At 38.9% G+C, this 13,012-nt stretch overlaps 1 protein-coding gene and 1 pseudogene across 3 annotated transcripts in view; one reads left to right on the forward strand and one right to left on the reverse strand.

Moving 5' to 3' along the window:
- LOC118149726 (keratin, type I cytoskeletal 18 pseudogene) lies at positions 1–1,313 on the forward strand (annotated as a pseudogene).
- Positions 1,314–6,116: 4,803 nt separating this feature from the next.
- Positions 6,117–13,012, reverse strand: part of C20H16orf87 (chromosome 20 C16orf87 homolog) — a 38,224-nt gene continuing 31,328 nt past the window's right edge. For 2 of the 3 annotated variants that reach the window (XM_035281733.3, XM_035281732.3), the window contains one exon: positions 6,117–7,139. In XM_035281733.3, coding sequence (XP_035137624.1) covers positions 7,021–7,139 — 119 coding nt within the window. In that variant the 3' untranslated portion in view covers positions 6,117–7,020. Of the gene's footprint in view, positions 7,140–8,420; positions 8,532–13,012 lie in introns of all 3 variants that reach the window. The other variant, XM_078358162.1, reaches the window with a different exon arrangement.

Consider the following 13,012-nt stretch of genomic DNA (forward strand, 5'->3'; position numbering starts at 1 on the left):
ATGAGCTTCACCACTCGCTCCACCTTCTCCACCAACTACCGGTCCGTGGGCTCTGTCCGGGTGCCCAGCTACGACGCCCGGTCGGTCAGCAGCGCGGCCAGCGTCCATGCAGGCGCCGGGGGCTCTGGTTCCCGCGTCTCCATGACGCGCTCTGCCAGCTTCCGGAGCGGCATGGGGGTCGGGGGCCCGGCCGCGGGGATGGCCAGGGGTCTGGCAGGAATGGGAGGCATCCAGGACGAGAAGGAGACCATGCAAAGCCTAAACGACCGCCTGGCCTCCTGCCTGGACAGAGTCAGGAGCCTGGAGACTGAGAATCAGAAGCTGGAGAGCAAAATCCGGGAGCACCTGGAGAAGAAGGGACTCCAAGACCATGGAGGACCTGAGGGGCCAGATCTTCGCAGATACTGTGGACAATGCCCGCATTGTTCTGCAGATTGACAGTGCTCGTCTTGCTGCTGACTTTAGAGTCAAGTATGAGACAGAGCCGGCCATGCACCAGTCTGTAGAGAGCGACGTCCATGGTCTCCGCAAGGTCATCGATGACACCAATGTCACTCGGCTGCAGCTGGAGACAGAGATCGAGGTTCTCAAGGAGGAGCTGCTCTTCATGAAGAATCATGAAGAGGAAGTAAATGGCCTACAAGCCCAGATTGCCAGCTCTGGGTTGACGGTGGAGGTACATGCCCCCAAATCTCAGGACCTCGCTAAGATCATGGCAGAAATCCGGGCTCAATATGACGAGCTGGCTCGGAGGAACCGAGAGGAGCTGGACAAGTACTGGACTCAGCTGATTGAGGAGAGTACCACAATAGTCACCACACGGTCCACGGAGGTTGAAGCTGCTGAGATGACGCTCACAGAGCTGAGACGTACAGTCCAGTCCTTGGAGATCGACCTGGACTTCATGAGAAATACGAAGATCAGCTTGGAGAACAGCCTGAGGGAGGTGGAGGCCCGCCACGCCCTGCAGCTGGAGCAGCTCAACGTGATCCTGCTGCACCTAAAGTCAGAGCTGGCACAGACCCGGGCAGAGGGACAGCGCCAGGCCCAGGAGTAAGAGGTTCTGCTGAACATCAAGGTCAAGCTGGAGGCTGAGATCGCCACCTACTGCCGCCTGCTGGAAGATGGAGGGGACTTCAGTCTTAGTGATGCCTTGACCAGTAGCAACTCCATGCAAACCATCCAAAAGACAACCACCCGCCGGATAGTGGATGGCAAAGTGGTGTCTGAGACCAACACCACCAAAGTTCTGAGACATTAGGCCAGCAGAAGCAGGGGACCCTTGGGGGAGCAGGAGGCCAATAAAAAGTTCAGAGGTCATTCAATGTTAAAATAAATAAATAAAATAAAGTAGGGATCTGAAACATTTTTCTGTAAAGGTCCAGATGGAAACTATTTTTGGCTTTGCAGTCCATATTGTCTCTGTTGTAGTCAATATGTAAACTAATATGGTAATGTTATAATAAAACGTTATCAAAACAGACAGTGGGTCGATTTGGGCAGCATAGATTGCTGATCTCTGTTTTTGAGTATAAGTCTCACAATGATTTTTTCCTCTTAGAATTAGCAGGCCCTTAAGAATGTTAGAGTTAAACTTTAAAGCCCTTTGCTAGCTGGTTTTCCCATCACCATTTGTTAAACAGGGAATCCTCTCCCCATTGCTTATCAGGTTTGTCAAAGATCAGATGTTTGTAGATGTGTGATGTTGCTTCTGAGGCCTCTGTTCTGTTCCATTGGTCTATGTCTCTGTTTTGGTACCAGTACTATGCTGTTTTGATTACTGTAGCCTTGTAGTATAGTTCAAGGTCAGGCAGCATGATGCCTTTGGCTTTGTTCTTTTTGCTTAGGATTGTCTTGGCTATGTGGGCTCTCTTTGATTCCACATGAAGTTTAAGGTGTTTTTTTCCAGTTCTGAGAAGAGGGCCATAGGTATCTTAATGGGGATAGCATTGAATCTATAAATTACTTTGGGCAGTATGGCCATTTTCATAATACTGATTCTTCTTAACCATGAACACAGAATGTTTTTTCATCTGCTTGTGTCCCCTCTTATTTCGTTGGGAGCTAAAGGATGAGAACACAGGGACACAGAGAGAAACAACAGACACTGAGTCCTACCTGAGAGTGGAGAGTGAAAGGAGAGGGAAGATCAGGAAAAATAACTAATGGGCACTAGGCTTAGTGCCTGGGTGATGAAATAATTTGTACAACAAATCCCCATGACACAAGTTTACCTATATAAGAAACCCGTTCATGTACCCCTGAACTTAGAAGTTTTAAAACATGCAAACATAGCCCTTTGAATGCAAGAAAATGTAAGGTTAAGGTTTGATCTTGATTAATTAACTATAGAAAGGGTTAATTACCTGATCAAGTAAATTGCAAGTAAGACCTGAAACTAGCAGAGTGCTGTGTCCTTCAATGAGAAATAGGCACTGCAGGCATCTATTCCAAATTCTAATATTTTTTGGAAAATGTGCTAATATTTTATAGTTCAATAGAAAATGTTTATGTCCTTTCTTCAAGCACATGTTGATTACTGGCATCATTACTAGAAGCTACACTGGCCATGAATGGTCAAGAAAAACATCTTCAGAATTAGCCTAGGCCGAAGCATTCAATGTGTTAAAAACTCTTCCTTCCCAAAGATGAGCATAATTATCACACCACTGATTCCCTCTCCTAGCACTGAAAGGAAACAAATCATGCTCTCCTCAATATCATTTCAGTGGCCACCAACATAAACTAAGGTATTACTCATACATCTAGAGATGGGCTGTGATGGTTCCACTTCAGGCTGAAAGTCAAATTTTGGTTGACTGCCGTCATATGTCATTGTAGGACCCAGGTCAAAGGGGCAGCAATTTCCTGAGACTTTTCCTTCTCATTTTACTATTCAGAGGTTGCAGTGAAAAAGGCCAAGTGAGTCCAATCATAACTGTGGAAGTCCATAAAAAGCCCCTGAGCGAGCCTGGGGAAATCACAGTCACTCATACGCCAATGCAAAGCATACAGTCAAGTTCAACATCAATGGAACAAGAATGCTTCTTTTTGCATTAGAGAAGAGGAAAAAGGACAGTGAATATTTACTAAACAGTTGCAAAGTTAAAAGTGAAGTTCAAAATGTAAAAGAAAAATTCTATTTGGAAGTTTCAAAAATACTTTATATATATGAAATCATAAATTTCTAGGATAATCAATGGCCAGGACTCCAGAGAAAGAGAAAGTGAGTGGTGACATAAGGCAGAAACCAGATAGGCTAATCTGTTCCAGCAGGGGCAGTTTTATTCTCTATAGAATGCAATTTGAGCTTTTCACCAGGGGAGAGCAAACAGCCTATTTTTTTTTTAAATTTTTTATTGGATTTTTGGTTTTGGGGTACATGAGCAGAGCATGTAAGACAGTTGCGTAGGAACACACATGGCAGTGTGCTTTTCTTTCCTTCTCCCCTTCACCCACATTTGGCATTTCTCCCCAGGCTATCCCTCCCCACCTCCCCCTCCCACTGGCCCTCCCCTTTTCCCCCCAATAGAAATAGAAATTCCATTTGACCCAGCAATCCCATTACTGGGTATATATCCAAAAGACTATAAATCGTTCTACTATAAGGACACATGTACACGAATGTTCATTGCAGCACTGTTTACAATAGCAAAGACCTGGAATCAACCCAAATGCCCATTGATAATAGACTGGATTGGAAAAATGTGGCACATATACACCATGGAATATTATGCAGCAATCAGAAATGATGAGTTTGTGTCGTTTGTAGGGACATGGATGAATCTGGAGAACGTCATCCTCAGCAAACTGACACAAGAACAGAAAATGAAACACCGCATATTCTCACTCATAGGCGGGTGATGATAAATGAGAACACATGGACACAGAAAGGGGAGTACCAAACAGCATATTTTTAAAAAATTTCTGCTCCAAAAGACAACATTGGGGATAAAAATGTTCTTGGAGTTTTAGTTTTACATTTTTGGCTTAGAATTTTTTTCTTATTGTTGACAATAAATGTAATTATTGTGTTACTGGCTAGAAATATCCAGGAAGAACAAAGCCCAAAATTGTTAACCATAAAAAAAACACCTTTCTTCTGTGAATTTTTGAAAGCTATTTTGTAAATTTTAATTGGCAAATAAAAATTGAATATATTTATTATGTACAACGTTTTGAAATATGTATACATTGTGCAATAGCTCAACTGAGCTGATTATCATATGCATCACCTCAGATGCTTACCATTATTTATTTTTTTTTTTTTTGAGACGGAGTTTGGCTCTTGTTACCCAGGCTGGAGTGCAATGGCGCGATCTCGGCTCACCACAACCTCCACCTCCTGGGTTCAGGCAATTCTCCTGCCTCAGCCTCCCATGTAGCTGGGATTACAGGCACCTGCCACCACGCCCAGCTAATTTTTTGTATTTTTGGTAGAGACAGGGTTTCACCATGTTCACCAGGATGGTCTCGATCTCTTGACCTCATGATCCACACACCTCAGCCTCCCAAAGTGCTGGGTGGCTCACCCGGCTCAACTGAGCTGATTATCATATGCATCACCTCAGATGCTTACCATTATTATTATTATTATTTTTTTTTTTTTTGAGACGGAGTTTCGCTCTTGTTACCCAGGCTGGAGTGCAATGGCGCGATCTCGGCTCACCACAACCTCCACCTCCTGGGTTCAGGCAATTCTCCTGCCTCAGCCTCCCGTGTAGCTGGGATTACAGGCACCTGCCACCACGCCCAGCTAATTTTTTGTATTTTTGGTAGAGACAGGGTTTCACCATGTTCACCAGGATGGTCTTGATCTCTTGACCTCATGATCCACACACCTCAGCCTCCCAAAGTGCTGGGTGGCTCACAGGGGTGAGCCACCACGCCTGGCTGTATAAAGCATTTTTAGATATTAATCATTTTAAGCTATTTTGCTTAAAGTAAAAAGTTCCTTACAGTATGTTTCAAAGATAAAATCACACTACATTCTTGGGGAAACTATTAGTTAAGACTCTAAAATGCATACAAGGCTGGCTGCAGTGGCTCATGCCTGTAATCCCAGCACTTTGGGAGGCCAAGGCAGGTGGATCACTTAAGGCCAGGAGTTTGAGACCAGCCTGGCCAACATGGTGAGACACCTATGTCTAGTAAAAATACAAAACAAAACAAGGCAAAACAAAATTAGCTGGGCTGGTGGCACACACCTCTAGTACCAGATACTAAGGAGGCTGAAGCACAAGAATCACTTGAACCCAGGAGGCAGAAGTTGCAGTGAGCTGAGATTGCACCATTGCACTCCAGCCTGAGCAACAGAGCAAGACTCTGTCTCCTAAATAAATAAAATGCATACAAAATAGTTATAGTACCTGCAGATAGATACAAAGATTAAAGGAACAAGAATCCTGGCCAGGCGCAGTGGCTCAAGCCTGTAATCCCAGCACTTTGGGAGGCTGAGGCGGGTGGATCACGAGGTCAACAGATCGAGACCATCCTGGTCAACATGGTGAAACCCCGTCTCTACTAAAAATACAAAAAATTAGCTGGGCATGGTGGCGCTTGTCTGTAATTCCAGCTACTCAGGAGGCTGAGGCAGGAGAATTGCCTGAACCCAGGAGGCGGAGGTTGTGGTGAGCCGAGATCAGGCCATTGCACTCCAGCCTGGGTAACAAGAGCAAAACTCTGTCTCAAAAAAAAAAAAAAAGAAAGAAAAGAAAAAGAAAAATGAATCCTTAGGAAAATTCTATATCCTATCTAGAGTACCTCTTAAACTCCCTCTGCTGGTTACCATTTAAAGTAGGAAAAAATGTTGATGCAGGATGAAGGATGAAATTGACAATATTACTGCTGAAATTGAAAGGAATTTTCTCTTAAAAGGGGACTAAATCTAACTGATGACTATCTTTCAAAAGAAGGCTTTAAAAGGATTTCCAAACAGATTGAGGGAAAAAGAAACTGAAAGTAAGGAGAATTATTCCCAAATTTGACTATGTTGATCATTAAATTGATATGCCAAAATGCAAAAGCATTTAGTATAAACTATAAATGATTATGATTTAACACTAGAAAAATTAAGAATTTAAATATATTTCACAAACTTCACTAGAACAAAAAACTTTTATCACACTATTTACTTAGTTTCAACATTAACATTTATTTTTTCTTCGAGTGAAAGTAAAGTAACAATTTAAATAATTATCAGTATGTATAAATGAACATCCATTCAGATAAAACATTAACGCTTAAAAGTGGCTAAGAAATATTTTGCATGTAATAAATATATTTCATGTTTAGCTTAACAGGCACCGTCTTGAGAGCAGAAGTTTTCTTTTTTAACTAATAAATAAATTATATTCAAGAAAACAAGGTGTTTATATCTGAGTATATCATTTAACATTTTTCTTCATATAGCACCCAAACTTCAAACTGTCTAGAAACTATCTCCTAAAATATAACTCACACATTAAGTAATAAAAATAAAGGGCAAGAAAAAAATCAATTTAAGACAAAATTTAGTTTATATTCTTAATTCCCCATTCAATAAAATATCAATTGCCAATTTACTAAAAGTAAATGAACTGTATATATGCAATCTGTTAGCACTGAAAATCTGAAATATATATATTTTAAAATCACTCTGACAGTATTTAAAATATTGCATCTCTGGCAAACCTGAAAACAATCAAGCATCTTACTACCCTAGTTTTCAGACCTAACCCATACCCCAACACTTTTTATCCTTTAACATCCGTCCAGCACTTTCTTTTTCTTTTTTTTTTTGGCAAATACATTTACTTATATCCCAAACACAAAACACTGACAATACTCCTTGGTAAACAAGGAAATCCCGGAACAGTCCAAGCCTAAACAGCTTTGCTCCCGAAGTGTGGCACAGGCTAAAGGACAGGAGAGAGAGAAACAATCAATGGCCCTTATTGATGCAGTCAGAATGCTCCTGAGAGTCCACATCTGTGCTGATGTAATCCTGACGGAAGTTTCAGCAGATTTTGCAGACAAGTATCAGAGAATAAGTCTTTGATTGATAATTTTTCTATTTATTTCCGCCAAGGCGACTGAAAACACGAAAGCCTTTTCATCAGACAGGTTAGCATAGATGTCAATTTCCTTTTCCTGTTTCTCTGTTAAAAGAAAAAGAAAAAGTTTAATATGAAAACAGTAGATGCAGTAAATTTAAATTTTTTAAAGCTTTCAAGTATTCCTTAAATGATATTATTATATACAATACTACAATGTACATTAAATGCTACTATGCTTCTGAATTTAAAAAGTTTTTAAAATTATACAAAGGAGTTACTGAAATGAAGATTAAATGAAGACAACATATATTTCTATACACAGGCACTCTAACAGCTGCACTGTTTCTCTAAGAATCTCATATATTTCTATCTCCTCACTGTCTCAATCAAAATGAATTTTCTCTGCTAGCTGAAATTCACTCTGAGAGATGGTCCCCTTCTGAACATCAATGGTGACTTTATGAACATATTAACATCTTCATCTTCTTATATAGGAAACGAATAACTAACATTTATTTATATATTTCCCCTCTCAATTACAAACGTAATCCAAGTTCACAGAAAATTTGAAAAAGAAAATGAAAATCACTTGTAATCTTATGAGTCAGCAAAAATCACAATTAACATGTTGGTATATATTCTTCCAAATTACTTTTTCAGGATTCACTGATTTTATTTTTGTTTATTTTGTTCTGACATTCTGATCGAAGTTAAATGCATATAATTTACAGTCAAATCATTTTTATAAAACTTGTTACAAAAAACAGAAGTCCTTTGCCCCATGCATATTTCCCAGTCTCCAAAAGCACCGCTCGCCTCAGCCTCCCAAAAAAGTGACAATTTTTTTTTTAAGTTGTTCCTTTTTGTTTTTACAAAAATGAATCTCTAAGTAACATTTGTACAAGATGCTACTTCAGGGTTTTAGGCATTACTGATTCACTTTCCACAGTGGAAAATAAGAGTTACACTGTTTTGCATCTCTTGCCCCAATCAATATTATACCCATCTCCTCATCTTCTCACAATAGTTAAATCGCAACTTCAGTAACATCAATTTTCAATATTTACATTTTTATAACTATGGTAAGTGATTTTACTTTTCCTTCACATTGTTTTCCCTAAAGTGATTCTCTTTCTACTTGCTTAGTTTTCATTTCTAACTCAACCCAAAGTCTTCCCTAGTTGTATAAATCTTTTTTCAGGATGTTTATACATATCAGGTATTTTATCATTTTTATCTTCTCGAAGAAATCTCTTCAAGTCTTCCAATCTGCTCCAGTATGAAATAGTGGCTCTCTAGGCCTACTGCACAATTATCATCTTGAGCTCTTTCATCAGCATCATGCTGGAGAGTCTCCTCATCTCTAGAGTCAGGTAGACCCACCTTTGTCTTGAATCCAAAGATCCTTTCTTGGTTTACTTCTTCATTTTGGTAGCAGGTAACTTGTAGGGGCTTCCTGAGAAAGGGAGTACTGGTAGCAAATTTTATGAGACCCTGAATGTTAAAAATATCTTTAGTCTACTTTCACATTAATTCGTGGTTTTACTGAATATAAACTTGCAGGTTTCCACTGAGAACTGTGAAGGCAGTAAATTGTCTTCTGACTGCTGGTGCCACTGTTGAGAAAACCCAGTATCTCTTTTATGGTTATTTTTTAAATCAATGATAAATTTACATACAGTGAAATATATAGATCCTTTATGTGTTCAACTGGATGAGTTCTGACAAACGTATACAAACATGTAACCCATGTCACAATTGAGATACAGCAAATGTCCTCCAGAAATTCCTCATGCTTCCTTCCAGCCAATCCCTCCCAATACCTACAAGCAACCACTGTTCTGATTTCTATTACCATAGAATCATTCTGTTTGTTCCTAAACTTCATATAAATGGCATCATATAGTATGTACTCTTTTGTGTCTAGCTTATTTTGCTCAATATGTTTTTGAAATTAATTGATGCTATTCATATATCAGTAGTCTATTCTTTGCTGGGCAATATTCCATTGTATTAGTTCCAATATCATTTTGCTTTTCTTTTTTCTGAAAACCTGAAGAATTTTCTTTAACCCAAGAGACATGATGACAAGCTCTGGTATAATTAATTTCTCTCTTTTTTTTTTTTTTTTTGAGATGGAGTTTCGCTCTTGTTACCCAGGCTGGAGTGCAATGGCGAAATCTCGGCTCACCGCAACTTCCACCTCCTGGGTTCAGGCAATTCTCCTGCCTCAGCCTCCTGAGTAGCTGGGATTACAGGCATGTGCCACCATGCCCAGCTAATTTTTTGTATTTTCAGTAGAGACGGAGTTTCACCATGTTGATCAGGATGGTCTCGATCTCTTGACCTCGTGATCCACCCGCCTCGGCCTCCCAAAGTGCTGGGATTACAGGCTTGAGCCACCGCGCCCGGCCCCTAATTTCTCTTTTTAACCATCCATTAGACTGGAAATTTGTAGGCCCTTTTAACAAAGAAACTCAATGTCCTTCAGGTTGGGAAAATCTTCTTGAATAAATAATTGTCACTGTTAAAGTCATTGATGACTTCCTTCTCCTTAATCTTCTATGTTCTTTATCTGAAACTTCAATTATTTACAGACGTCCGACCTCACACTGGTCCTCTAAATTTCTTACCATTTCCATTCTGTTTTTTCCGTATCTTTTCAATTGCTATACTTTCTGGAAACTTTCTAGAAATTTTATCTTTAAGCCTTTTGTTAAAGTTGTTCATTTCTGTGTATCATGTATGTTTTGGGTTTTGGGGGGAATATTTTAAAGTTCAGTTTCTAAGTGGCTTGACCTCTGCAATTTCCTTTCAAATATCTTGTTCTTGTTTTACAATTATGATTACTTCTTTTGCTAAAGATATTAATAATAGTTTATATTTTTTCTTTTCCCTTCAAAAACTTGTTTTTTACAAGTAGTTTTTTCTCTCCTGTTGATTTGGTCTTAGCCTTTCATACCATAATAGATGCTTTCTTCTAGATATCTGGGTAATTTTTGGCAATATGCTCGTATTTAGGAGAGTGACCAAAAAAGCTGATTACACATATGTGGAGCTTGACTCTGATCATCAGATTAGGATGATCCAATTAGGCCATTTCTCTGTGATAATGAAAGTATCTTTATTTGGGGCCTTTTCTCTTGGGTCCATCAGATTCTCTAGAGAAGATATGCTCAATTTTTTTTTTTTTTTAACCTGGACACTAATAAGCCTAACTCAAGAACTCGGTATTTACTATGCCCAGTTTTCACCTAGGCTTTCTGATCTTAACATGGTATCCAGGCCATCAACAGACACCTGGTGTTCCCGAAACCAAAGACTATGCTATTTAAAATTCTTTTTCAAAGGATAAACTTGGGGCATAAAAGGGTAAACAGTCTTAATGAGCTATCCATAAAAATACTTGCAAACTATCCTCACTTTTAGCCTCAATTTCACTTCTACTTCCAGACATGACTGATACACAAATTCCTGACTTTTAGGTAATTGTGTAATAAAAATGAGTTTCTTTCTTCGATTTCCCCAAAGGAGTTTAGAGCTAGATGTGTTTTTTCAATCCACCATCTTAAGCTTAAAGTCTACATTCATTCTTAAGTTCATTAATATGATGTTCAGAATTGCCTAACATATTTTAATCTGTCAAAAATAAATATATCCTATATCCAGAGTAATCATAACCTTATATATAAAATGAAGACTTACAGTAACCCAAAATTGTTGTTTAATAATTTGTTTTTATGATTTAATAAAGATATATTATTATGATAATGTCTAACAAGCCTTCCTTTTCCATTCTTCCTTCTTATACTGTTTCAAAATAGAAAAGTCCATTTTTCCCCCCTCTGGACTTCTCATCTGACTAGATAGAAAAGTCCATTTTTAGTTTGTTTTTTTAGACACATTGTCAGATTTTCCTTAATTCATATGTTAAAGCTTGCTCCAAATTTTTCAAATGCCCTAAGAGCAAGGAATCAATAAAATGCCCTAAAATCAAGGAATCAATTTAGTGCTAAATAGCTATTTAGCACTAAGAAGCACATCCAAGAAATCTATTCTAAAACACAGATATTTCAAAAGTTCACATTAGGTTGGTACAAAAGCAAAACTGCAATTACTTTTGCAGAAATCTAATAGTTTTGTCCATTTTATACTTAGAATGCAATGGTTTACATCAAAGATTAGCAAATTAGGTCAAGTGCAGTGGCTCATGCATGCCTGCAATTCCAGCACTTTGGAAGGCCAAGCTAAAAGGATCCCTTGAGCCCAGGAGTTTGAGACCAACCTGGGCAACAGTGAGACCTCACTTACTCTAAAAGTAAAAAAGCCTGGCATGGTGGTGTGCACTTCTATTCTCAGCTACTCGGAAAGCTGAGGCAGGAGGATTGCTTGAGCCGAGGAGTTTGAGGCTGCAGTAAGCCATGATCACAGCACTACACTCCAGCCTGGGTGACAGAGTGAGACCCAATCTCAGAAGAAAAAAAAAATCAAGCAAGGTAAGAAAAAGAAAGAGACTGGCAAACTATAGTACAGGTACCAAATGTGGCCCACCACCTGTTTTATAAAGTATTACTAAAACACAGCCATGCCCATTCATTTTATATATGTTTTATGGCTGCTTTCCAGCTACAATGGCAGAGCTGAGTAGTTTTGACAGAGATAGTATGGCCCACAAAGCCTAAAACATTTACTATCTGGCTCTTTACAGAAAAAGTCTACTTAAGATTCCAGTTTGTGGCTGGGCGCAGTGGCTCATGCTCATAACCCCAGCACTTTGGTAGGCCAAGGCGGGTGGATCACAAGGTCAGGAGTTCAACACCAGCCTGGTCAAAATGGTGAAACCTCGTCTCTACTAAAGATACAAAAAATTCACCGGGTGTGGTGGCACGTGCCTGTAATCCCTGCTACTTGGAAGACTGAGGCAGAAGAATCACTTGAACCCAGAAGGCAGAGGTTACAGTGAGCCACTGCACTGCAGCCTGAGCAACCGGGCAAGACTCAGACTCAAAAAAAAAAGATTCCAGTTTGTGCTACAAAAACTGCTTTAAGCAATTTCCTGCAATTTGTATCAAAAATGAATAAATTAAAAGCATATCTTACTCTAGAAATAGCTTTTTTAAAATTTTGATGTAATGAATAGAAAATGCCTAAAAAATATTTACAGCCAAATAAATGCTTCTTTTTTCAAGTCACCATGAAATAAAAACTGAAATCCTCCATATATATGCAATTCTACCATAAGTATACAGACTTCATTTCCCCAGCTAAAGACTGTCATTATCTGTTTTCTCATCTTCTCTCACCCACCACCAGAAGCATTCTTATCTTCTTTCAGCTGTATTTCCTCTACTTCAACTGAAAAGAATGTTGTTTTCTGAGCCAAGCAGTATTTCTCTTTTCCTTTTTCTCTGTTGACTTTTCTTTACCTACTTTCCCTTCTAAAATGGTGCTTGCCATAGGTTTTCTGATCACACTATTCTTAAAGAAACATTCAAACTGAACAAATAACTCAAACCCTCTGGAAGAGCATAATAGAAGGAAAGAGAAAAGCAGTAAAATTACCAAAGGAATAAGGGGATTACCTTAGTATAGGCTACCTAGAATACAGTCGAGTATGATATAAACCTTACTCCTTTAGCCACACAATACTAAGATACCTTAAACTTTGATAAAAGCTAGGAATGGCTGCACTGGTGAAGCTGTTTTCTAGCAATCGTAACTTTATTCAAATAAAAGCACATAAAGCAGAGAGAAATAGTGAACTGGTAGAATGTTCTCATTGTCTAAAATAAGTAAAATTTACATTTATACAAAAAACACTTGAGTACCTAAGACAGCATATCTAAAAAAGCAAAGCATAACTCACAAATAGTGTAAGAAATTATAAATGCATTTCAATGAAGATGAAATCATTTTGACAGAGGTTTTTAAAGAACAATAAAGAGCAACTATGTCTTTTTTTAGTTAACTACTGG

The sequence above is a fragment of the Callithrix jacchus genome, chromosome 20 (genome assembly GCF_049354715.1).
Source record: "Callithrix jacchus isolate 240 chromosome 20, calJac240_pri, whole genome shotgun sequence".
Classification (NCBI taxonomy): domain Eukaryota; kingdom Metazoa; phylum Chordata; class Mammalia; order Primates; family Cebidae; genus Callithrix; species Callithrix jacchus.